Here is a 26,774-nt window from a genome sequence, read left to right on the forward strand (position 1 = left end):
AAACAAAAAACAATGTTCTGCGGCTTCAATAACGTAATTAATGTCCGAATTTATTTATGTAACTCAAATTTGAAGCAACCGTTTCCTGTCAATATTTGAGTAAGGTGGAAATCCACATTCCCTTGACGTCTGTCTAGCCAACTTCGAACAGAAGGAATCAAACGGTAGATCCTACGTTGGTTCGGCAAATTGCTTCTCCGGCTCTGCTTTTTCTGCTAAAAACTCTCCCTCACTGTTTGACGACTCACCTTATTTTTTGAGGACTCGGCCATCTCCCTCGCCAGAATGTCTATTGAGCAAAACTCAGATATTATAAGCGCTAATTCTTCTGATGTAGTTCGGAACGCGCTGCATACTATTATATCGGTACAAGGAACTCATTTCGCGTTCGTATGAGGTTTTATCCAACACCACGTTTGTGTACAGTAACCTACCTTGTTCTATGGGCCAATCTCGCTACTACTTTTTCGACTTTCTCTACTGCATACTAAATATGTGGCTTAAATGTTAGCTTAGCAACAAGCATAATGAAAGCCCAGATATTTGAGAGCAGACGATATGAGACTTAAGTTTGCCCCACCCCCTTTTGCATTACATAATATTATGGGTCTTAAGTATGGCATTCGCAAATTATGTAACTGTATGAAATTTCGGTACCTTAGCGTAAGCGGATCCAGAGAAAAGCTATATGAAGGTTTCAGTTCGTTTCGGAGTTGCTACACCCCTTCTCTAATACCTACCAATTTTTACCATAAGGCAAGTATGGGCAGTTTGATTAACTGTATACAATTTTATTATCTTAGCTTTTGTGGTTTCGGAGAAAAGCGATTAAGTAATTTCAGTTCGCATCGGAGTTACCACGACTCCTTTTCCAATACCTACGACTTTTCACCAAAAGTACGGTATATACAATTCATGCAAAGTTCCTGTTCCCTAGCTTGATTGGTTTTAGAAATACTTGTACAGGGTGGTTACGTTTCAAGGGCCGGTATTGATTTTGAATAATATACAATTTTTTTTAAAACTATTGTCATTTCTATTTATTATGATAATATTGGTATGCATCAATTACGCATGAAACAAAATATCGGCCAAATGGCCGCCGCGGCCTCTGCTTCACACCTCCATCCGATGGTCCAAATTTTCGATGACGCTGAGTCATAATTGAGGTTCAATGCCGTCAATGTGCCGAATTATCTCATCCTTTAGTTCTTGAATTGTTGCTGGCTTATCGACGTACACCTTTTCTTTCAAATAACCCCAAAGAAAGAAGTCCAACGGTGTCAAATCATATGATCTTGGCGGCCAATTGACATCGCCGCGACGTGAGATTATTCGGCCATCAAACTTTTTGCGCAAAAGAGCCATTGTTTCGTTAGATGTGTGACAAGTGGCACCGTCCTGTTGAAACCACATATCGTACACATCCATATCTTCCAATTCGAGCCATAAAAGTTCGTCATCATCTCACGATAGCGAACACTATTCACAGTAACTGCCTGACCGGACACATTTTGGAAAAAATACGACCCAATGATGCCGCTGGCCATAAACTTTCCATAAATCAAATTGAATTAGTCTTAAATTGATAAATGTCAAACGAAAAACAGAAAAAAACTTGACGTTTAGGTGGGGTTCACATTCAACATCGGCCCTTGAAATTTAACCACCCTTTATACTGATTTTCACATGTTGGTCTATGCACAGGAAAACAATTCTGATGCTCATATTTAGTTTAACGAGCTCTGCAAAGCATTTAACCTGCACTCACTGACACGTACAACAATAATAGTTTTGCAGGTTCCCATTATTTTAATACAATATAAATATATATATTTTTTCTTTTTACAGCATTTCAAGCCCTTCTTAAGCAATTTTTCATAATTGAATTTATGTTTTACTTCTTACGGCAACTTGCTAATGCTTTTAAATATTCTGAGGAAATTTTTCCACAACCCCATACAAATCTCATAATTTTGATTCAAGGTGCCTAAAAAGGATGCAGGCATATTAAGTAAAATGCATTGAATTATCTATAAAAGGACGTCAGGGATATATAATTGATGCTCTCTAAGCTAATGCTGCACAAACTGCTGCAGCAGAAGGAATGCGAACAAGTCATTACTATCGTATAATTCACTAGAAGCGTACCACTTCTGAATTCATGGATTTCTCTGCAGGGTTAGTTCACATGCACACATACAGACATATGCAGCAAGCTCTTTTCTAAGTAACTGTAGCGAGAGTTGTGGCAGGCATGAAATGACTCAATCATAGTGCGTGTTGCAATGCCGTAAGCGGCGTATTTTTTCCAGCCGCCGCTGGGCACCCCATTTTCACCTTACTTTACTTGCATTTGTAGTGCATTTTTTCGTTGCAAAATAATCAATATTAATTTCCCAGCGCCTGTGCACTGTTCTCAAATTCCAAGTCACTTCACAACAAATTGTTGAATGCAATATGAAAAAAAAAATGAAAAAAAAAAAATCCATTTCGCATTTACATTCGTATGTACGTCGACACAACCTTTAGACTGACGAAGGCGGCTGAGTAATTTAAGGCTTTTACTGGAATTTTGTAAAATGTGAATATATATATATATGTATATATGTATATTGCTTTTGAAGACGTATTGTATGTATTAGTACAGACATAAATGTAGAAAAAAAATCGACTAAGCTCCTCTAATTCCCCAAAAATTATTAGCAAATTTAAATGAACCTCTGCCAGACAATCGGCAAAAAATTGTTAGCATGTACGAGTATGTGTGTCTATTATAAAAAAACTTTAATGAAGACTGAAAGACAAACTAACAACGGAAAAAGAGAATGTATGAAAAGCAATGAAGTTCATGGAATACTTGCAGTTGAGAGATTTTTTCTGAACGAAAAAAGCAGAAAAATGTTAACCGAACAATGAACTTAGCTCAAAAACTTTGACCGTCAAAACGCTAAAAGGAAAGAGTACTGAACATAAAAATAAAAAAATCTAAGCAGAAAAGTAACATCAATACAGATTTTTAAATTTTTAATTTTTGTTTAATTTCTTGTCTTTAAAATGGCACTTCGGCGTTTATGGCCGGATATAATATTACGGTTGTTAAAATACAAATATTTTTATTCAAAATAATTTAATTGCAAATGATAGTAGTATTGATAAGCAACTAGCAAAACTTAATATTGACTTTTTTATACTTTTATTCATTTTTTTATACTTTTATTCATCGCAGTATTTCTCCAATTGCCAGTTAGCTAAAGCATTTAGTAGAAACCCGAGCATAGAAGAATAATTATATTTTGGCGTATCTTTATTTTGGCATGAATGCCATATACAATTTTAGTTTCTCCAACGCTGAAGAACTTTAGTTTAGCTATAGGAACAAACTCAGCATTGGATCTCATAACATCTCACATGAACGTTCTTAAAGCTAAGACCCATCTTTCTTATATTCTTTGTAATAATTTCAAACCACTGCTAACTGTAGCGTCTGAAAGAGTCCAGTACCCTTATCCAGCTGGGGGAAGTTTATTAAGTCACTGTGCTCCATCAATTGGAGTAATATTTACAATAGCTTTGCGATCTATGTATGAGTACATTTGGGATATTACTCAGCGAGCGTTAGGCAAGTACACAAACTTGTAAGATCGCGAAATCCTTCTGGCACGTGTGGACCGGGGGCGCTCGGGCGAGCTTCTGAGGTTGACAAAATATCAGTTGTCAAATCTCGTGGGTTTTCTCACAGGTCACTATGCGCGAGGAATGCTGTGAGACTTGGAATTACCTCAAGTCTCTTTTGCGATGGATGCATGGAGGATGAGGTGGAATCATCACAGCACCTACTCCTCAGCTGCTCTGCTCTGGCGGGGCTAAGATCTAGCCATCTTAGCTCTTACTTCTTTGCTACGCCAGCTGATATAGCAGGCGTTGACATTAGAAATCTGATGAATTTCATCAGTAGCACAAAGCGGTTGACGCAAACGCAGCACAGTCATCGTTCGCAGTCCATACACTCTAACCCACCCTCCTAACCATCCCAGCACCACCTTTCCCCGCATCCCATCGGCCTTCCTCTCTCACCTCACCTCCTTCATAATGGTATCACAAAGGACGAATCCGTTTTTCCTCTTCCTAGTGTGCTCATTCCTTGGGCAACCATACCAACCAACTTCTGTTGCAAGAAATTGGACTTCCTTTGATTTCCTGCGAAACCAGCTCAAAACTAAGATTTGTATTTTTTTGTAGTACTATTAGCAAGTACTGAAAGCTCGCAGTAAGCGCCCAGATATAAGGGCCCTCTGAGGCCTATTCAAAGTTTAAGCAAGTTTGAGCGAATTTGAGATGGGGCCATACTAAATCTTGCCATAAATTGTGCGACCAATTTTGCAATGCATACGGCGAGAATAAATTTGCAGAAAAAAGTTTCCCAAAGTTTTCCGAAACGGCTGAAGTGACAGACAGAAAAAAAGTGACCGTCCTCGCGTGGCGATAAAATCCGTTCGAGAAGTAATTCGCAGAAATCCCCCTAGAAAGTAGAAAATCAATAAATGTATCGACCAGATTTATCTGACGACAGATGATCTCCATATCAAAGCTGTCCATCGCTCAAATGATTATCATTTGACAACGCTCTTGAAGAAAATTAGACCTGACAGATGCAAGCAGCTTCTTCGGTGGCACGCGATCAACGAACATGAGAATATTCTTTTCACAGATGAGAAAATGTTTACTGTTGAAGATATTTTTAATAAGTAAAGCGACAAAATCTATGATAAAACTTCTATAGAAACAAAACATGTTGTTCGAAGGGCTCAGCGTGGCCACCATCCAGCCTCCGTAATGGTTTGGTGGGGAATGTCTTAAAGGCATTACATCTCTTGATTTTTTGTAAAAAACGTGGTTAAGACTGAGGCAAAAGTGAACCAGAAGGATGTCTTAGAAGGCATGGTGAAGAAGTTGATCAGTACTCTTTTCAATGGGAAGCATTAGATCTTCCAGCAAGATTACGTTCCAGCCCGTAAGGCAAGCACCACCCAGCAGTGGCTAAAAAACAATATTCCCGAGTTCATAGCCACAGGAGATTGGCTGTCTGGAAGCCCAGATCTGAATCCATTGCACTAGTTTGTGGCCCCAATTGGAGAACATGGCGACATACAATAATTTGGATAGTCTCAAACAATCTTTTGTTCGAGCAGCGACGTCAATATCCGTGCGAGCAGCAATAGCTGAATGTCCTAATCTTTTGAAGACTTGTGTAAAAACAAATGGTGATCGCATCGATTGAATATTTAAAATTCTTGTTTTTAATATTTACATTATTAAATAAAACTAACTTCTTTAATATAATACTTTGCTATAATTTCATGTCTATAACTGACTGAACTTGTAGTAGAATTTGTGGCAAGACTAAGTATATTGACATGGTTCAATTCGTTAGTCAGAAAACCCAAGTTAAATCCTCACTGAGGTACAATCAAAACCGATTTAAGCATCTCATAATCCTTCTTAACGACAAGCTGAGAATCCCCACTGGCATCCCATCAGATCATTCCAGATTGCGCAGCTATCTGCACAGGCTTGGAATTTTGTCGCCCGACTCCTGTCGTTTCTGCGATCAGTCCCCAAAAACTCCAACACGCTTTTCTTCGCGAATGCGATGCCATAGCTAGCATAAGGTGTAAGCATCTCGGACTGGTACTGCCAGAAGAAAAGCACATATGCTCAGCCTAGTTCAGTTCTATTCTCGGTTTATTTAGAGAACTCGGCTTAGATGAGGTTTAGTGATGAGTACGGAATACAAAATAATTTTATGTTGAAGTGTAAACAACTTTTTGTTCTATTCTAACTGATTGTTGTATCGGGGAGTCAATGCGTGATTGTAAATTAGAAGCTATGTAATTGAACTTACCAGCCAATGTAAGCAGGAGCGTTGAGGGGGAAAATGACTCAAAGTGTTGTACAAGCTTCCTCCGACCACACTCTTAGCGGAAATATTTGGACTTCATTACGTAGATAAGAAATGCATTGATTTGATCTGAATATTTCTTCTGAGTACCAGAGGATAAGGTAGACGGTTGCTTGAAGAAGTTTAAGTATTTTATTCATGATTCTTATGGCAATGACTTTGCAATTTCTCAATGAAACCTAAAGTTTAGACATTTGTCTCAGTTGTATATAGTAAGTAAGGCCAATCTTTAAGCTATACTATTAGTCAATTAGTATTATTCGAGATTTCTTCTATGTAAGCAGGATTTCGATAAAGTTAAATGTTGTTTTTAGACTACACAAAATATTTGTCTGAGCTTGACAGCTCGGTTGGCATATTGTTGTTCGAGACTAGCTAGTTTGCAACCCTTTGTTTGGTGTTTGGCTAAGTTTCTCCTCGAATTTGTGCAAGTACAAAGGATCGACTAAGAATCGGACAAAAACGGCTGATATCGATGCCGACCGAGCTACCTAGCTCATACAAATACATTGAGTGGTCTAAAAACATCCTTCAACCATATCGAAGTCTTGTTTACGCAATGCCATATAAGAAATCAGGAATAATGGTTGGTTGGTTAGCTGGTTTAAGTGGTGATTCGTCTAGAATCCAAACTTGTTTAACGGTTATTTACAGCATGACTATATCCAGTCTGTGCGGTTTATGAACCTTATTAGGTTGTTGACATATAAACCAGACAGTTGTTCGAGACTTTCGAACAGCGGTTTGCCCAGGGTTAACAATCTGTTCTTCCATAGGGCAGTGCATTTACAGAGGAAATGGAAGATTGTTTCCTTTTTCTCCGGTTGTTTACATCTGTGACAGTATGTATTGCCTTTTGGATGCCCATTTTGACTGCTTGTTCTCCGACAGACCAAAAGCTAGTTATGACTGCCGAAGGCACTCCCTTCTCCAATACTAGTAGGTCCAAAACTAAATCAAAGAATTATTAAAGAAAATGCCCGACCCTACCGCTATAGACCCGGTAAGAGCATCCAACTCCAAGAAAGGAATAGCATCGCCGGCCAACTCCACTTCAGCCCCACTATGACAGAAGTCAAGCTTAGTCATAGGGTGGCTACAGCTTGCAAGACACCGAGCAAGCCATTGCAACGACAAGCGCAGTTTAGTCGTCCAGCTGGGGTTACTCTTACCCCCGTAAGCAATAATAGTAGCTCTCAGGTGCAGAAGTGGCCTCTTATCTGTAAGAGTAAGAATGTGATAGTTTCCGCGGTATCACAAGCGGCCTCTAATTGGCCTAGGTGCGGCGTAAGACAGCCAGTATATCTAAACTAACTTAACCTAATACCCAATGGTAGTCACACACCAACCCATTTGGCAACGGGCCCTGGAAAAAGCTGCGAGAAACAGTAATAATCAAGCAGATTACCACCTCCGATGGGTTGTATATCGCGTATGGTACCAAACGGAGCTCAGAGAGGAGCCTATATGATTTGTAAATAAACTCCAGTGAGAATTATACGTTTCATAAGCCCGAATAGAGCTGAAATATTTGAGCAGTCCAACAAGACGGTGGCGCATGGTGCGACCAACTAATTATTAAAGGTGCCACAACCAGTTTGTAGTAGAATTTTCTTGCTTTAGTTTCATTTCTCGTTCGTCACGTAAATGGAGTTTTTCGATTAGTAATTTCTTACCCAAACAAATAAATATACCTCAATCATTTTGCGTTTTCCATTTTCTGTCTTTATTTAATTTTTTCTCTTCACTTTGTTTTCGTACTTAGGTGGTTTTTGCCTAATTTTTTCGTGCCGGTCTCAGAGTCTCTATGAATTGCGTGACTTTGGTCATAAAATGGGGAAAATGTATGGCAAAACGCCTTCGAAGCATTTACCGCTATCTACAAAAGCAACAAAAGCGTGCAACAAAATATGAAAAGCAAAATTAAAAATGCACAAATTATCATATAAATTTAATAATATTCATAAATGCATTATGCGGCCGCCAGTGTTGCCCTCTAGCGCTGCTACAACTTCTACCCTTCACGCTCGTACCAATTGTTGTTGTTGTAGCGGTTGTTGCGCACTTTCGCAAAAAGCCTTGCGGCATTCACAGCTCTTCAACTATTCATCAATGCATCAACAGAAATGTGCAAAACGTGTGCAACACCAGGCGCGCAATACACAATTCTTAGTGGTAAGTTTTGAGGCCGCAACGTCGACGTCGATGATAAGCGCGATAAGAAACTAATTCCGCAATTGCAGTGTAGGCATTTTTAATTAGCATTATCGAGTGCATACACACTTTCAGCGATGGTCTCGCGCTGTGGCATGCATCTCGTTACCCAGTCGAGTTCTAGTGCCGAGTGCTGGTGCACTTTTAAGTCTATATAGTGGCATGCAACCTAAGAACGTAAAATAGGTATAGCAAATGCAGTAGGTTAGTTGGTGGAGGGGGCACTTTCATACAGGTGTGGTGTTAAGCTCTAAACTGGGTAAGGCAAACATCGCGTCCAAAGTGTCCTTCATGCTGTTGCCGGTGCTGATGTTAGTCAGTCAGCTAGCTGACCGGTCGGTTGGCCGTTCGGTCAGCGGTTACTTTAAGTGTGTGCTAAATGCGCGCTTAAAGGAATTTTCACTTGCTGGCGAATGGATAGGTGGCGCACGAAGAAAATTATATATTACGCGCTTGTTCGCTGTAAAATGATCGCGTCGAGCCGTTAAAACCGCTCCATTCGCCCGAAACGCATGCAACGTAATGCCTTATGCACCCATTACTTACTTAGTAGAGCTGGGCCATAATTGCGCTTTGAACTGTTTTCAGACGCTTCAATATGAAGTGCAGGTGAAATTGGTGCGCCACCTCTCATTTTTTTTAAGTAATTATAATTATTAATTATTAATATATTTATAATGAGTATTTGGAAAATAATAAACATACAATCGCACCAATAACAGAAGCTGATCTTTCAAGGCGAAGAAAAATGTATTATATTTGATTTTAGATATTTCAACGAAAAAAATGTCAAATTGTTCTTAAAATTCTTCGCATTCGGATCAATAATTTAATATTAAGTGACTTTTATATGACTTATGAGAATGAGGCGGCCGCCGTAGCCGAATGGGTTGGTGAGTGATTACCATTCGGAATTCACAGAGAGGTCGTTGGTTCGAATCTCGGTGAAAGCAAAATTAATAAAAAACATTTTTCTAATAGCGGTCGCCTCTCGGCAGGCAATGGCAAACCTCCGAGTGTATTTCTGCCATGAAAAAGCTCCTCATAAAAATATCTGCCGTTCGGAGTCGGCTTAAAACTGTAGGTCCCTCCATTTGTAGGACAACATCAAGACGCACACCACAAATAGGAGGAGGAGCTCGGCCAAACACCTAACAGAAGTGTACGCGCCAATTATTTATTTTTTTATTTTTTTTTTATGAGAATATTGCGATACCACCTGTTTTGATGGTAGGCACTCAGTTCACAAACCAGTGGCCATAAAAAAATTTCAAAATTATAGCGTATGATTTTTCTTCAGAAAGTCACATACCTCATGTAACTTATATACGAGGGGTGTTATAAAAGTTAGGTGAATTTTCATTTTTCTGAAAAAATATTTACCTATTCATTCATCAACTTTTATTTTATCTCCTTAAAAGTAGTCCCCCTCAGATATAATACACTTGTGACAGCGTTCTTTCCAATCCTCGATGCAGTTCTGATATGCACTTTTTGGTATGTTGATTTGGTTTCCAGCGATTCGGTTTTATCTCGTAAATCGACGCAAAATGCCGCCTTTTCATGGGTCTCTGCAATCTTGGGAACAGGGCCAAATCTGGTGAATATGGTGGCTGAGGCATGATAACGGTGTTGGTTTTGACCAAATAATCTCTCATAAACAAAAAATAAGTGAGCTGCATTTTTTCCTACAATTCCGGGCGTTTTTTCGTATTCACGCAAACGGCGCATAACTTCAAGGTAATACTTCTTATTTGCCGTACGACCTTTAGTAAGAACTCCTGATGCACTACGCCATGCTAATCGAAGAAAACAGTGAGCAAAACCTTAACATTTGATCTTACTTGGCGCACTATTTTTGGCATTGGCTCTCCTGGACTCTTCCATTGGGACGATTGGGCTTAGTCATAACCATACGAGAATACCCATGATTTGTCACCAGTTATGACCCTTTTCAGTAAATCTAGATCATCGTTGAGGTCATTCAGCAATTCCTGAACGATGCTGATCCCACGTTGTTTTTTGTTGAAATTCAGCAATTTCTGGAACGAACTTCGCTGCCACACGCTTCATGCCCCAAATTTGCGAAAAGATTGCATGGCATGAGCCAACTGATATGCCGATATGCCGACATCCTCAGCAACTTCTCTAAATATGATTCGACGATTCTCCATAACAATTTTCTTCACTTTCTCAACATTTCCAACGGCTGTTGATATGCTGAGGCATCCAGAGCGAGTGTCGTCATTCACATCTTCTCGACATTCTGTGAAAAGCTTGTACCACTTGTAAACATTTTTTTGACTCAGAGTACTGCCATTGTCAACAATTCAAGTGTTTTTGAGCATTTAATTCCTTGTTTTACACAAAATTTGATGCAACTTCTTTGATCCATTTTTTCGATAGCAGAAATACACCAAACACGCAAAACACTTGTCTTATTTATGCATCTCACAAACAAACTAAAATGCTGTATTGCTCAAACCGTGACCATATCTTCGAGACGAGTGTACCAACATAAAAAATAATAATAATCGAAAGCCGAATGTACGTAGCCTGCGAAACTTAAAAATTCAACTTATTTTTTGAACATACTTCGTATACTGGCCTTCTTTACCCGGTTTTCAATGTGTAGCCTCCAATGGAGTTTGGAGTCAAGTATCCCTCCAAGATACTTAACTTCCGAGGAGAGCGGGAGAACAAAGCTGTTTAATTTGTGAAGTCTAACGTATGGAGGTTTATATTTTTTGGTAAATAACACCAGCTCATTTTTGTCAGAGTTGACTTGGAGGCCGCAACTGGCAGCCAAGCGACTGAGTACAGCCAGTGAGTTTTCCAAAATCTCAGCCATGACTGAGGGAAACGGTTCCGATACCATTAGGACCAAGTCATCGGCGTATGCTACAACCTTAACTCAACGCTCCACTCCATTTTCAGCACTTTTCAGTCAAGTAGGGACGAGATGCAGTTGTTGTGGGTTTTAGTTTAGGATGATTTTAACAGTGTTTCAAATAAGCTTTCACAATAGGGCTTTCACTTTCGCGATCATTACTTAGGCCTGCACCGGCTTTGGTCAGTACGCGGTATATAGGGAACTTCGGGTATACCCTTTTTAGTTAAGGAATAAGCATACTCGGATGAGATATGGAATCAACTTTTAAAAAATATGGAGTTGCTATTGTTATTATGAACCCATTCAACTCTACGCGTTGCTAGGTGTTAGCTGATATTTTCCCTGGGAAAGTTTGCAATTGTTAACTGTATTCTTTGTACTCGATTTTTACTGTTTATGGTTAGTTAAAAAGGGTAGGTTAGCGAATGTAAGTGGAATACATTAGCCTGCAAAAAATGGGAATGGTAATGGTATATATTGGTTTGGAAAGAATCCCTCGAGCCTTGAGTACATACCAGCTGATTTTAGTTAAAAAGTAAAGAGTGCAGCGTTAAATTTAATTGCATTTTAGCTATGAATCCCAATCTTTACCATGGATAAAAGCTGGTAGATATACAAAAAAATATAGTTTATCATCATGAGTTACGCTGAAAGTATTAGAAACGCCAATGAATGCTTTTAAAAATATTAAATTTCAATGAAGTATTTGAAACGAGCTCAAAATCAAACTGAAATTGTTTAATTTGTATGTGTTCCGTTTTAGAACGGGATCCCTACAAAATGCTGTATATCAAAATTCTTTTCGTACGAAATACTGTAAATTAACGTAACAAAATTCTGCAGTGACAAAATTCTGTATTTACAGAATTCTGTACTTACTTCTGTACTTACAAAATTCTGTAAAAACAAAATTCTGTACTGTCTTAAAAAAATTCTGTATTGACAAAATTGTGTATTGGCGAAATTCTGTACTGACGAAATTCTGTACTGACGAAATTCTGTATTAACAAAATTCTGTATTGAAAAAATTTTGTGTTGACAAAAGTCAACGAAAAAAGGAGTTCTACGCAAAATACGGTGCGTTGCGTAGCCGGAGTCGGACTGATGAGGGTTATTGTTTTGAAGCGCGGCCGAAGGCCGCCCACGCGAAAAGGAGTTCTACGCAAAAATACGGTGGATTGCGTAGCCGGAGTTGGACTGATGAGGGTTATTTTTTTGAAGCGCGGCCGAAGGCCGCCCACGCGAAAAAAAGTTCTACGCAAAAATACGGTGGATTCTATCGAAACTGAAGAAAAAAAAGTGCGCACTGTTTTTATAAAAGTTGTTGAATTTCTTATCATTTACTTTCAGCATTTCGTCAATACAGAATTTTGTCAATACAGCATTTCGGCAATACAGAATATTTTTTACAGAATTTTGAAATACAGAATTTCGTATACAGAATTCTATAATACAGAGTTCTGAAATACAGAATTTTGTATACAGCATTTTGTAAACAGAATATTGTATCATACAGCATTACGTACCCAACCCTTTTAGAACATTTAAGTATTCATTTGGCTGAATGCTTTCACAATGATGGGATTGACCTTCTCGTACATGTGTATGAATTAATAGTCAAGCACGTCAACGTATTCGGGAAATCATCTTCACAATCAATGTTGAAATATGCACTGGCGAAGAAGTGCCTGAACATAACACCTTTATCAAAAAGTTCACGGGATATATTCAGAAAACTCAAAATGCAAGTTTATTCTTCAAAATTGATATTTTCATCATCAAAATACTCCCTTTGAACTGTCGGCTGTTCAAACTCGATCTTCGTAGTAGTTTCTTGATCGATTAAATAAAAAAAAATTTCAGGGCGCCATTTCAGGTGATTTCGATGGCCGTTGGGTGGTATTCATCTCGTTCATGGTCAAAAATTCACGGATAATGTTGGCACTGTGGTAAGTTGCCATGGCAGGGTTTTTTTTTTGGTCTTTGTCCATTCGGAGCTCTCTACTCACTCGCTTGATATCTGGATTGCGTGTCGTACTCATAATCTCACGCCTCGTCTCTAGTAATGATGTGTTTCATGAATGTTGGGGCTCCTGATAAATATTTAGCCTCGGAAATCATGTTTTCGGCGATACCTTTTCTGCATGAAATTCAAGTCCTTTTGAACCAAGTTTGAAGCAGCATGGCTCGAACTCAAATCATTAACAATAATGTCCTGAACGGATCCGTACGCATTGCTCAAGTCCTCTGGCAACTCTCTGGTGGTTCATTTGCGGTTATCGATTAATTTGTCTTTCACTTTATTGATGTTTTCATCAGTTTTCGAAGTCACTGCCTGGATTTACATTCGTCATCCCCAATGGATTCTCGATCTCATCTGGAGCGTTCATGCCAATCGCTAACGGCTGTTTCCATTGAATCCTTTTTAACGCAAATTTCAATGCAAACTCGTTACTTTTACAAATGTTAAGCAATGGCGATAAAGTTTTGGTAGGAGGGTTAATCAAAAATCTGGAAATCTGGCAAGCAAAAAAACAAAACAGTACTCAAATCAATTGACCTAGAATGTCACCTGGTGCTTGTTAAGGGACCTTTTTGATCAATATATAATATTTACTTATATATAGGGCTTTCTTTAAGAGGTGTTATTTTGATATTCAAAGAAAAATGCTATTTTTTAATTTATTTTTATTTCATTATTAAGAGGAAGGTATGCCATTCATAGTGGAAAATAACATCAGGCAAATCACCACCACGACCACGCTTACAGGATAATATCCTTTTCATGAAGTTTTCCATAATCGAATTGCAAAGTGGCTGGCCTATGTCCTCAATAGCCTTACGAGTTCTACCTTTGAGGCCTTGAAGGCGTTTGGCGTAGACCTTCTCTTTCACGTGGCCCCAAAGACAAAAGTCACAAGGTATTAAATCACAAGATCTCGGTGGCCAATTGTGATCGTCTCTTCGAGAGATAACACGGCCCGGAAACTTTTCCCGTAAAAGATCAATAAATTCGTTGCTTGTGTGGGACATAGCGCCGTCGTGTTGAAAATAAACGTTGTCCATTTCAATGCCATCCAATTCCGGTCATAAAAAATCGCGAATGATCTCTCCTGTTTAACACCTAACACTTGTTATTGGAAAACCGTTAACATATTTTTCCCGTGGTTTCTAGGTGAAACGTAGGGATTACGGAGCAGATAGCTTTTAATAAAAATTTAATAAGCCAGTAGCACACAATTGAGCCTCGCATTTAAGTACCTACTCAAGAAGTTGTGACACTCTTCAAAGGTTTTCGAAAAATCTTGTGTTAGCGAACGATTTTTAAATGGAAAATTTTAAAACAGATTGCGAGAGTTTTTATAAAAGAGACACAAGCGCGTGTACTACAATTTATTACAGATCCAGCCAGGTTTAACGTCATTACAATAAAGAAATCACTTCAGTCTCCAGTTTAAAAAATGATAAATCTACTTTTATTAATGCTGGATTTTTTTCAAATAGTCATAGCTTCGATCCATAATAGCAAAGTTTCCACGCTAGGCAGGTACTTCCCGCCTCAGTGCATCGTTTAGCATTGCAATTATATGAATATTATTATAATGAGAACTAATTCAATTAAATTGTGTTGTTGCGGCTGAATCGACGTAGCATGGCAATCAGATACATTCAAACCTGTGCATGTGGATGAATATGCACAGTTGCAGCGCACCGCTCACCTCAATTCGGATGGCTCACATGTGCCATTGTTGTTGCATTGGCCATTTCATGGGCAGCTCAGTTGAGTTGCTCTTAAGCTGACAGCATTATTTGGCTCATTAGCAGAAGCAAGCAGAGAGCAACAAAAGCTGCAAATTAGCAATGCAATTTTGCATTTTATGCTACCACTAAGAACACAAAATTCAAATAAAAAACTTAAAAAAAACCTGCGGCTCAGTTTTAGACCGAGTTTAGGTCATTTTACAGGTATCGAATTTGTTATTTGGCTTGTTTGCTTTATTATCATTACTTTACATATCTACGTATGCGCATGTATGTGTTGGGTTTACTCGCTCATTGGCCTCTTGTCTGGTGCTTAACTTTTATTACACAATTTTAATAATCTGCACGTTCGCACATAATTTACACATGAATAAGGTTCGCGCGCGTTTATTTATTATTGGCAATTAAAGTTAGCGCAACGGCAACTCATGTGGCGACTTGGCCCTGCATATGCACTTAGACAGTGACCACTAAACCACTAGCCACTGGTCACTGGTCACTGGTCACCGGTTACCATTTGTTGGCCAACAAACGAGTGTAGCGCAAAACAAAGCGAGCAGTCAACCCCAATTGAGCCGTTAAGCGAATTGAACGCCGTTCATTGTTGTTGGTGGTAGTGGCTGGTTGTTATCGTAAATCCATCAGTGACTAAATTTGTGACAGGCTTTGACAAATTTTTAAGGCCCTCAAAGGAAAAATGCCGCCAGTAACTAAGGGTCCAGTGCAACGGTTGAGTATTTTTGGCGGCAGGAAAGCGGTTGACTTACTTGTGCCCATACAAACATATGTACTCGTATATGTATTGGTGCAAGCGTTTTGATCTTTTTTATAAGTATGTATGTGTGTATCTTTTCAAATGCCGATAAGGAAGTCGTAAATTCAATAGATATTTTGCGTTCAACGAGAGCCGGCAAGGGAAGGACTAAGAATACCTGCTGGGTAATATGCAGGATTGCTGAAGTATTAACACATATATGTAACTATAAAGATTTTCTTATACCGCAGGTTACTTTGAAAACCTCTTTGTGGTGTATTGCAGCACTCATTGGCACATCTTGCAATATGTAACGTATGGTAAGGCGTTGCATTTGAGAGCTCACACTACAAGTTATTCGCTAGACCTCAATCAGAATCGTACCTCACTGTTGGCTACTTCTGTATTATGGAATTCTGGAATGTGGCACATAATTTCGTTTCGGTTCAACTTTCATTAAATGTGGTGTCGCAATGACTCCAGACTCACTTCGAGAATTCAGGTTCATGTGTTTTGTTTTATTGATAGCAGTCCAAATTGAGTGTGCTTTTGCGTGACATAGGCCCCGGGTTTCACAATATTATAATGACTTCTATTAAGTCCGGTTGGAGCGTAGCGCCAGAATAAAAGTATTGGAATCATATCGAATGCAATCAAGTTTTTTTCAATAATTCCAGGTTGCCGAATGGGTTAGTGCGTGACTACCACTCGGGAGTGCGTAGGTTCGAATCTGCGTGCACGAACATTAATTAATAGAAAAAGTTTTTGATGTGAAACATCTATAGGCTCACTTGTAAACCGAATCGTTGGCGTGGCGACGCTTGCCGTGGCGACGGGTCGCCACGCTATACTAAGGTATACATATATATATTTTATGTGTAGTAGTATGAGAAGTGCTAAGCCAATTTCAAAGGAACAACTCACAAATGATGTGGGTTAAAGTGTGTTAGTATGTGTGCCATGTTAGAGAGACAAATGTAGAGTTGCTAAAGAGTGGCAAGTTGGATAATTTGCTATGTAGATAATAGGAATTCGATTACAGAGAATTCATGGGAAGCTGGAAGGCTGGCTAGAGTGGGCACCTTTGAGGCGCGCTCTCTGTGCGAAGAAATGACGAAGGTCAGTGTTTAAGTTGAAAAATATCAAAAGGTCACAGAAAGCAGAACCACAGCAGAAAGAAGTTTCATTACTCAATTATTTAAACCAAATGGAACTATTTTGCAATGCCATATTTATTGCTTTATTAATTCGAAATGAAAGTGCAAACTTATTTAATAGCAAATTCGAGATATGCCAGCTCGTAATGAGCAAAAGTTGAAATTGAATAAAAAGCTTAAGCCTATGGAGGAAGGCATATTTTAAAGACAAATTTTGATTATCATACAAAGTGACACAAAATTAATCATGCTATCGGATTATTTATATTTTTTACAAATAGTGCAGTACGTCAACCATAATTGAAATTTGTGAAGTGAATAGCTGCTGTATAAAAACAGACAAGCAATGGCGGGCGTATAGGTCAAAAGTCATCACTCAATATAATTTCTTTCTTTATTATTTTTTTAATTTTATTTAATAATTTTCAATTTCAAATCTGGATGATTAATTTTGTGCCACCTGAAAATTCAAAAATTCCATCACTCAAAACATTTTTTTATTTAATATTTTTTTAATTTTATTTAATAATTTTCAAATACAAAACTGGATAATCAATTTTGCGCCACCAGAAACGTCAAAAAATTTCATCACTCAAAGTCATTTATTTATTTATTTATTTTTTTTAATTTTATTTAATAATTTTCAAGTTCAAAACTGAATGATTAATTTTGCGCCACCTGAAAATTCAAAAAATTTCATTACTCAAAGTCATTTTTTTATTTAATTATATTTAATAATTTTCAAATACAAAACTGAATGATTAATTTTGCGCCACCTGAAAATTCAAAAAATTTCAGCACTCAAAGCACACTTCAAAAAGAATTTCAATTGCAAATCAACAACAATCCAAGAGAATCTACTACCAAATATGGAACAACAATAGATGCTGTATTTGTGAGATATCTTGATAATATTTCATCGAATACTTTTGTAACGTACTTTAGTTATCATCGACCAATCATCACAGTAATACCGGCAGAGGAAACATCGAATATAACTATTACTGAAGTCACAGATGAAAATATTTAAATTGTGGCTTGATATTAATATCGAATTTCGATATCACATGTAAATAAATGTTTATTAACTAAAGTTACTATTTTCTGTAAGAAATTCGTAATACTTCATTTTTTCATTAGGCTATATTTAATTCCTGTAATAATATTATCTTTTATGCATATTACTTCTACACACACAATGTTTCACATCTGCCAGGCGTCCCATGACGGCTCACATTTTTTTCTAAAAGCGATCCTCACTCGACAGGCAATTGCCTCCGAGAAACCATTTGCCGTTCGGGGTCGGCTTAAAACTGTAGGTGCCTCCATTCGAGAAATCGAGAAATACCATCAACACCCACACCGAAAATTGTTGGAGGAGCTCGGCAAAACGCCTAGCAGAAGTGTACGTGCCAATTATTTATTTTATTTTTATATGAATTTGATAAGTCCGTAACCAATATGCATCACCAAGAGGTTTTTGTTCTTCCATGGTTCCTAACACCTACCGGCTTTCTCCATAAAGCCACCCTGCATATTTTGCCGACATCTTTACACAAAGAGTAGCCTAGCCAGCAACATCGTATGCGTTTGATAATGAGCTCGATTTGAAGTTCGTTGGTCGATTTAAGCAACTCCTGCAAATCTTGGCCCTGTTTGGTTGTTAACGTACGTTTGCAGCCTTTGGAAAAGCACGGATGTAAGCGACCAGAATTCGCAGCTTAGTTTTGACTGATATGGGGTTGAAATCCAATGTGTTGTACAACTGGGAAAACGCTGCAAGAACTTTGTTGATACGGTGTGAGATGGTTTCAGATGTTCCACCTGCTGGTGTTATTTTACTCTTGAGGTAGCAAAATTTCGTTTTACAATTGATCTCTTTTCTGCACACAGTAACCTGGTCGGCCTCGTTTTGTGTACAATTTGAAATGGACTCCGTCTTGCTGACGTTTATTTTAAGGCCAATTTCGCTTGCCACGTTTAGTTGTTAGCTCTTTATTCAGCACATCGTCGAGAACTAAAAGAAATAACAATGGCGACATAACGACGTATCGCGTTAGAGAGTTGTTTGTTGTGTAAAAGTTTGCATTCAGAAAAGACTACTGAGCAGTTAGATCGCATCACTAAGCTCTCAAAAATTTTTATCGAAAGGTGTTTAGCCGTACCACACAATATTGTATAAAACATCCTAAAACCGTTTTATTAGCGATCGATTTCCGGCAGACAATGATAAACCAGTGCATTTCTGCCATGAAAGCGCCTCCCGTAAAATCCGTCTGTAGTTGGAGGCAGCTTTATAAACCACACGTGGGAAGGGAAGTTTAGCTTCAATTTAATTCCATGCACGCGTCTAATGATTTTTAAGTAGGTAACTGCACCTGCCGCCGTAGCCGAATGGGTTGGTGCTTGACTACCATTCGGAATTCACAGAGAAAACGTAGGTTAGAATCTCGGTGAAACACTAAAATTAAGAAAAATATTTTTCTAATAGCGGTCGCCCCTCGGCAGGCAATGGCAAACCTGCGAGTGTGTTTCTGACATGAAAAAGCTCATCATAAAAATATCTGCCGTTCGGAGTCGGTTTGAAGCTGTAGGTCCCTCCATTTGTAGAACAACATCAAGACGCATACCACAAATAGTATATATATACTTTGGGGTATGAGTGTGTTATTGAGTTTAACAGGGGAGCAAATATTTCGCTTGAGTGTGAAGGTAACTTGAACAGATTTCGTCTCATTTGATTTTATTTTCTAGACTCTGAGCCATTAAGTTATTTGATATAGTCCTTTTAGGAGTTTAAGAGAAGGCAGATCAGGGAGGGAGTCAATTGAGAGTAACGTGGGGTCATCTGCAAAGGCTCCGACGTTAGTTTCTTCAGTAACTGGTAGATCGTGAGTGTAAAGCAAGTATAAGATGGGGCCCATAATACTACGTTGGGGTACACCAGCTAAACTTTCGAAGAGCCGAGATTGTTTTTCATTTTATTTTACAAAAAATAGCCGACTTTTTTGGTAGAATTTGATAAAGATATAATAATTTGTGGCTAAAGTAGCCTTTACTTTATAGAGTAAACCATCATACCAGACACGGTCGAAGGCCTGAGATATGTCGAGAAATGCAGCTGTGCAATATTTCTTCTGTTCAAATGCTTTGTAAATATTATTTACGAATCTATGTACTTGTGCGATGCTACCATAAGCTTTTCTGGAGCCGAATTAGTGATTAGGGATTAATTTTCGGTCTTGAATTATGTGCATCATTCTTTTGAGAAATTGTGCTTTCAGATCAATAAGATTCCATTTTTTCGGCGCTTTTTCCGGGTTTAAGGATAATATTTATTAGTGTATCTTTCTATTGGGTAGAAACCAGTTAATATTGAGGCATTATATACATATATGCGTAAGGAAAGATATTCTGTTGAGTCCAACTAAGTATTGGATTAAAATAAGTCCTTAGTTCTCCTACATACATACATAGAATTTGCCGCTTTTGTGAAATATGTCTTTGTATAAACACTTTAAGGTTTTTCAACTCTTGTTATTTGTTATAATTTTCTGTAAAAATCAGTAGGCTTTGATTGCAAAGAAATATGTATATAAAGAGAATCTTTTGGACAATAAAATGCTTGAGAAAAATTGTAATTTTGAAATTGAAGCAACGAATTTCATTATTGGGCAAGGACTGGATACAGGACTCTCCCCGCAACATTTTTATTGCCGCATTGGTCAAGGATACAGGATTCTCCTCACAACATTACATTCTTCCTGCTGGGAGTTGCTTGAGCACTTCTCTAATGATGAGATCATATTGGGGGGGCTCTGGGTTTTAAGCTATTTATTGCTTCCTTCACTTCGTTTTTTTTTTTAATTTTTTTATGGCCTGGTAGATGAGCTCCAGGGTGTTTTTAATATAATATAATATAATATACTTCGTCATTACTGTGAAATTTATCAAAAATCTGTACTGTTCAATTTCTATGTCTTTTAACGTTAATACATACCTACTCTTGAACCCAAGTAGATGTAATTTTATGCTTCAATGCATTTCATAAGTTTTTAACTCTGTATTTGTTTCAATAAGTAAATATGTATTTCTAAAGCCATATCTCTTTTCAGTACCTCTCAGCTGGCGGTGCTCTTTCGACTCTACATCCAATTTCACAATCATCGGTAACCGCTAAAACTCCTGCTCACCCACCTGCCTCGATCAGTCCACCATCCAATGGGCCCGACAGCAACGTCAGCAGTGCTGGTGGTGCTGATCAGCATAGCGGTACACTAACACCCGATCCAGCATCTCAGCCGTCCAACCATGGAACACCGAGTGCGGCAGGTAGCAGCGGTAGTGCTAGTGGCAGCATCGACAGCAGTTCGCTAGGTCCCTATGCGACGTGTCCGACGGCTGGTGCAATGGCGGGTATACCACAGCCACAACAACACCCGCTTGCTTCTTCAGCGGCATGCTGTGATAATGGGCGTCCTGTTATGACAGACCCGATGACGGGTCAAACCGTTTGTTCATGTCAATACGATCCCACCCGCTTGGCGTTAAGTAGTTATGCACGTATGCAGTCAGCGGCAGCAGTGGCGGCATCAGCAGGCCCCCAAACGCCAACTGTGGGCGTCTACGGCACTCCATATCCCTCAAACGAACAGAATCCGTATCCCACTATTAGCGTGGACAGTGGTCCGTTTTATTCGAGTTTGGTAAGCTAAATAAAGAAAAATATTTACTATAATGAAAAATAACTACTTTATTATTTAATAAATAAGTCGAAAGCTTAGCCTTTCTAGAGAGGATATCTCGAAGTTGGTGGCTTTTATAAGCGGTCATTGGCTATTTGGCAGGCATTTCTTGAGACCAGAAGTTTTCTCCCATGACTATTGTAGAAGTTGTAGAGATGAGGAAAAGGATGAAACAGTTGAGCGCTTCTTTTGCAATTGTCCAGCCTTATTTAAAATCCGAACAGATTTCCTGGAAAATATTTTTTCAATTCTCTTACGGAACTATCTGGCGCGGAGACGGCACCAATCCTGCACTTCATAAGAGCCGCAAAATCGTTAGGTTAGGTTAGGTTGAAGCGGTTGTCCACTATGGGACACACTCAGGCTCAGAGAACATTGTGATTCCACACGGGGAACTTGCCCTTATCTCTCCTAAAACCAGTGTGCACTTTTCAAAAATTTTATAAGATCCTTGATTCCGACAGAGCTGAGATCTTCCAATTCATAAAAGGGTTTTCTACCAAAAATGGTGCGTCTACGTCTGAATAGAGCAGAGCAGGACAGTGACGCAAAAGATGCGGAATCGTCTCTTCCTCTTCCTAGTCTAAACAACTTCTGCAGAAGTCCAATGGTTCCACGAAGAAAAATAAAAGAGGTGCCCGTGTCGCACAGTGCTATTTCAGCAAACCTGTAAGGTCTAAGTGAGTTGGTTGTACAGACTGACTACCACCATAACCTAACCGAAAGCCTCAGTCGCTAGTATTTTTCTTCAAATATGGTAAAAATAATAATAGTATTGATTGATTTCTTCAAAGTCGCTGGGAGTCGGCTAACGGTCTGCTGTTGGCCATACCTCTGCAGTCTACCCGCTAGTATGCAACGTGCACGCTAGTACCACCTTTCGGGTTGGACTTGAAACACTTACATTCATGAATGGCTTTCCCGATGTTTTAATGTAATTTTGTGACTTTCTCGTCGCTGGCTTTAAATGGATGTGCATGCACGACGATATAGAAATGAACTTAGTTCCGCTCTTTTCAGATCTGCTATTTACATGCAGTTTCTTGTCTACATTTTCATGCATTGCATTTGTTTTTATTATAATATATTTTCGCTTTCGAATTTGTTTTCCATATTTGTTTTCGTTTTTTTTGTTGTTTCGTTTATAAGCTTGTAAGTGTTTTGTGTGCATTTGTTTAGTTGTTTTGCGGGCATTTGTGGCTAATTCTAGCGCCCACCGCCACCGCTCGACAACAACCACCAACACCAACGCCAACGCCACTGTCCGCACGCCACACAGACACATTCTGGGGCAAATGTCTGCACAGCCAACTAAATGTCACTGTCATTTTGTTTGTATTATATTATATTTTTATTTGCTTTTGTTTTTATTACGGGTACTTACATATTTGTTGTTGTTTTGCTGTGCTTTTGTTAAATATAATCGTATACTCTACAAACACAAATACATTTGTATGTGTGTCTGTATGTATGTATGTTCTTATGCTTTCAGCTTACTCGGCTTATTGTTAGTGTACTTTTCTTGTTCGACTGCGGTTTGCGGATTTGCATTTCGCATTTCCCATTTCCACTAATTTTGTTTCTTTTTCCTGTTTCGCTGTCTCTCTCGACTTAACTTTGCATTCGGAATATTAGTTGCAAGTTGAAGGTTTCTGCTTCACAGAGCTTTTATGCCATTCACGTTGTTATTACTGCTTTCATTATTACCATTATTGTTCTTGTATTTAAACGTTGAGTCGAGTTGCAACTTCTTTTCCTCTAACAAGCATTCATACGATGCAGCGAAACTATAAGCCAGTGAATTTAATTCCTATAACAGAACTGGGTATTTACTCTTCAGAATTGAACCAGTCTGAAAGGAATTCGGTTTTTACTATTCTATTAAATATTATTGTAAGATAATCTTAATACTGTATTATTGGATTTTATAGCCTTTTAAAAAATTGCAAATAGATTTACAACTTCCCTTTCGCCATTTCTAAGGCCTTCTGTAAAAAGTGTTTGTATGCAGTGAAGTCTCTCTGATGCGTGCCCTGAGTGCCAGTCAGCTTCTGTCCGTCCAAGAGAGGTGTCCACTCAAAAGAGTGTAAGTTCTTCCGATACATAAAATTTGGTATAGAAAAATATGTCCACTCAAGCGAGTTGTCCGGTTAATAGAGGTGTCCGTTAGGAGAAGTTACACTTTATTTCAGTTTCGATGTACTTTTTGCCGTTTGCTACTACTTCCTCCCATTTTTCGCGCAGTTTGTAGTTATTCCTCGGCATCTGTACTTGCAAGTAAATAACACACGGGCTGAAAAGTTCCAAGCGTAACACATAGATGTCACTAGTTTTATTGCATTCACCCCTTTTTCAGTTAAACCAACCTTAGGAAGGCAGCTGTTAAATTTCATAATATTCTATTTATAAGTTCGTGAGTTATTGTGCTAAGAGTGACGCTACGTTTGCTTCCTTCAAAATAATGGATCAAGAAGAATTTCGTGTTTTAATTTTACACTGCTTCTTGATGGGAAAAATGGTTTGAAAAGTGTTATGGGGACTCCGCTCCATCAGCAACAACAATAAACGATCGCTTGCTGACTTCAAACGTTGATGCTCAACGCAGTGGACGTCCAAATGAAGTGATAACACCAGAAAACGTAAAAAACCCACAAAATCGTTTTGAATGATCGTAAAGTAAAGTTGCTAGATTTAGGCGGCATCGTAAAGATATCAAAAGAACGTATTGGCTTTATATTGCATGAGCATTTGACTTTGCGAAATCTCTGTTCAAAGGGGGTGCCGCGTTTGCTCACCGTTGACTAAACGCAAGAACTTGTTGATGATTCAAAACAATGACAAAACTACATGAATTCAACTCCGAATTGCTTCCACATTCACCATATTCGCCAGATTTGGCTTCCACTGACCAGGTTTAGCTCGCAGAGTTAAAAAAAATGCTCGTGTGAAGAGTTTATCGGTTATCGCTGAAATTTAGGCCTATTTTTAAGGCAAAAGATAAATCGTTAAAGCGGCGCTGGAATGATTGCGTGGTTCTTGATGGACATTACTTTGATGAATAAGGCTAATTTTGAACAAAAAAAAAGTGTTTTCTTTGTTAGGCCCGGAAATTTTCAGCTCATGTGTTACACGATACTCATTCCTCCAAGCCAGTAATTTTAATATTTGTTGCTTTTTTTGAGTTTAGTACTTGCTATCCATACTTTTTCGCAGCCTCTGTTATCTGGCAACGTTATAACTATAATTCATCATAAATTTCGTCATCATGTCTAAGCAGTTTTATATTTTTTGTTATTTGTTCGTGTAATTGTTTTTGAAAAGCTGAGATTTAGCAATGCCCCGAATTTCTCGCCCTAGAAAAAATTTGAACTTGCAGCGTGTAAAATTTGTAATAAAAGGAAGAAATATTCTCTTCCTCGCGAAAGAGTTTTCTTACAAGTAAATAATACAAAAAAAAAATAATAATTATACAGAAAAAAATCGCCAATCAGACAAATATTTAGAAAAATGGGTTTTTTTGTACTTCAGTTAGTGAGAATGATTGTTTCTTCTGCTTTATATGAAAAATTAATTTATGTTGAAAATAAAAAAAAATCGCATTTTATAAACTAAATTTTGTACTCTATACTTCAAACACATGAACATAGTAGATGTAAATAATACCAGCAAGAGAATAACAAATAAAACAACAACACTGCTCTAAATAATAGTAAATATATACGAAACGCCATCCTTTTGATCGATACTTATTCAGAACTCGATGCCTTGGCCCGAAATCAGAACCAAGTAAAACTATCGATACGAAGGTAATAACGAACAATTACTACTAAAGCAAGGATTCTTTTGACACATCCATGTATAAATAAATGTTTTGACTTCTTCATAGGATTAAAAATGCTGGTCAACCAGTGTATGTACAATCAAACGAATCAAGTCTTAATCGGTAGGAGTAACATCTATAGAGTTCAACGGTTGACGTAAGACCTCCATTTCAGTGTCTCTACATATGTCTTCACCCCTTTTGCGATATCTGGCAGACGGTTATCATGCTGGATAATTATTTAGTCGTGCCTCTTTTGATATTAGCTATATTCTCTTCTAGACGAGTTGCAAAACAACATTCCGACTCGCTTAACTTAGCTAGTGCAGTAATGATATAAACCGTCATCGATTCAAAAAAATAAAACAAACAGAGGGCAAAACTAAATTACATTCTGACGAAATTGTTAAAGTTGTTTCCTGATTAATCATATAAGTGCCATAATTAAACTCACATCAAGTCGCTTCGCTTTATACGAATTCAATTCTGCTGATTTATTGCCTTGCATGTTAATCAACATTTAAGCAAGTGTTCTTTTCCAACTCGTGCACAAAAGAATACAACTGCTGAGGCGCTGTTTCCTCCTGTGTTCATTTATTTATTTATTTAAGTCTATGAGTTTCAATTCTTACAGACTATGAGATACAAGTAGATTAAGCTATTAATGTAACGCATTACATACATATATTTCAAAGCAACTATAATAGAGACTTCAAAAGATTTATAAAAACACCTCTTGAATGCAAAAAATCAGGGACAACGTAATTATAAATGAAATTTGATTCACGTACAGCGCGTATAATGGGACCATTACTGGCATACTCAGTTTTAAAGTTTCCCCAATAAAAAGCTTAGTTATTCCTAAGAGATCGCTGGGCAACTTTAAATTGAATCCTTTCCAGCAAGTAGGGACAATTGGTGACTCCAGTAATGATATTGCGAGTAAAGGACAGACGCAGCATAGACCTACGAATTTCTAAGGACTGGAAACTTATAAGAATGAGACGAAACTTATAAGAATTGATGGCATGGGATCAATGAAGTTCAGAGACTGAAGGTCAACTTTTTGCACATTTTCGACTCTATTGATAGTCTGTTGACTACATGGCCTCCAAATAAAAACTGCAGATTCTAAATGAGACCTGATCGTCTGATGTGCAGAGTGACATGATGGTTTAAGGATCGGAGAACATAGTGGCTCTTCCGTCTGACAAAGCGCAACATACAGAAAGATTTTCAAGTAATTTAATTTATATTTTTATTAACAGAAAATTCATTATCTAAGACAATGCCAAGGTCCTTAATCTCACTAACACCCTGAAGGACACAAATTGAGAAACTGTACTTGGTACGTACAATGCTAGAAATTTTCGAGTAAGACATATAATATAAAAGCTCTTGAATAAGTACAGCGAAAAATTTGATTTTTGGCACGGCAAGGAAGGCCTATGATTATTAATGAGAAGA

At 38.1% G+C, this 26,774-nt stretch overlaps 1 protein-coding gene across 2 annotated transcripts in view; it reads left to right on the forward strand.

Moving 5' to 3' along the window:
* The window catches only part of LOC128860599 (homeobox protein araucan-like), a 175,099-nt gene that overhangs the window by 23,627 nt on the left and 124,698 nt on the right, over positions 1-26,774 (forward strand). For both annotated transcript variants that reach the window (XM_054098217.1, XM_054098216.1), the window contains exon 2: positions 20,858-21,448. In XM_054098217.1, the coding sequence (XP_053954192.1) occupies positions 20,858-21,448 (591 nt within the window). The remainder of the gene's footprint in view (positions 1-20,857; positions 21,449-26,774) is intronic.

This window comes from Anastrepha ludens, chromosome 4, assembly GCF_028408465.1.
Source record: "Anastrepha ludens isolate Willacy chromosome 4, idAnaLude1.1, whole genome shotgun sequence".
Taxonomy (NCBI): domain Eukaryota; kingdom Metazoa; phylum Arthropoda; class Insecta; order Diptera; family Tephritidae; genus Anastrepha; species Anastrepha ludens.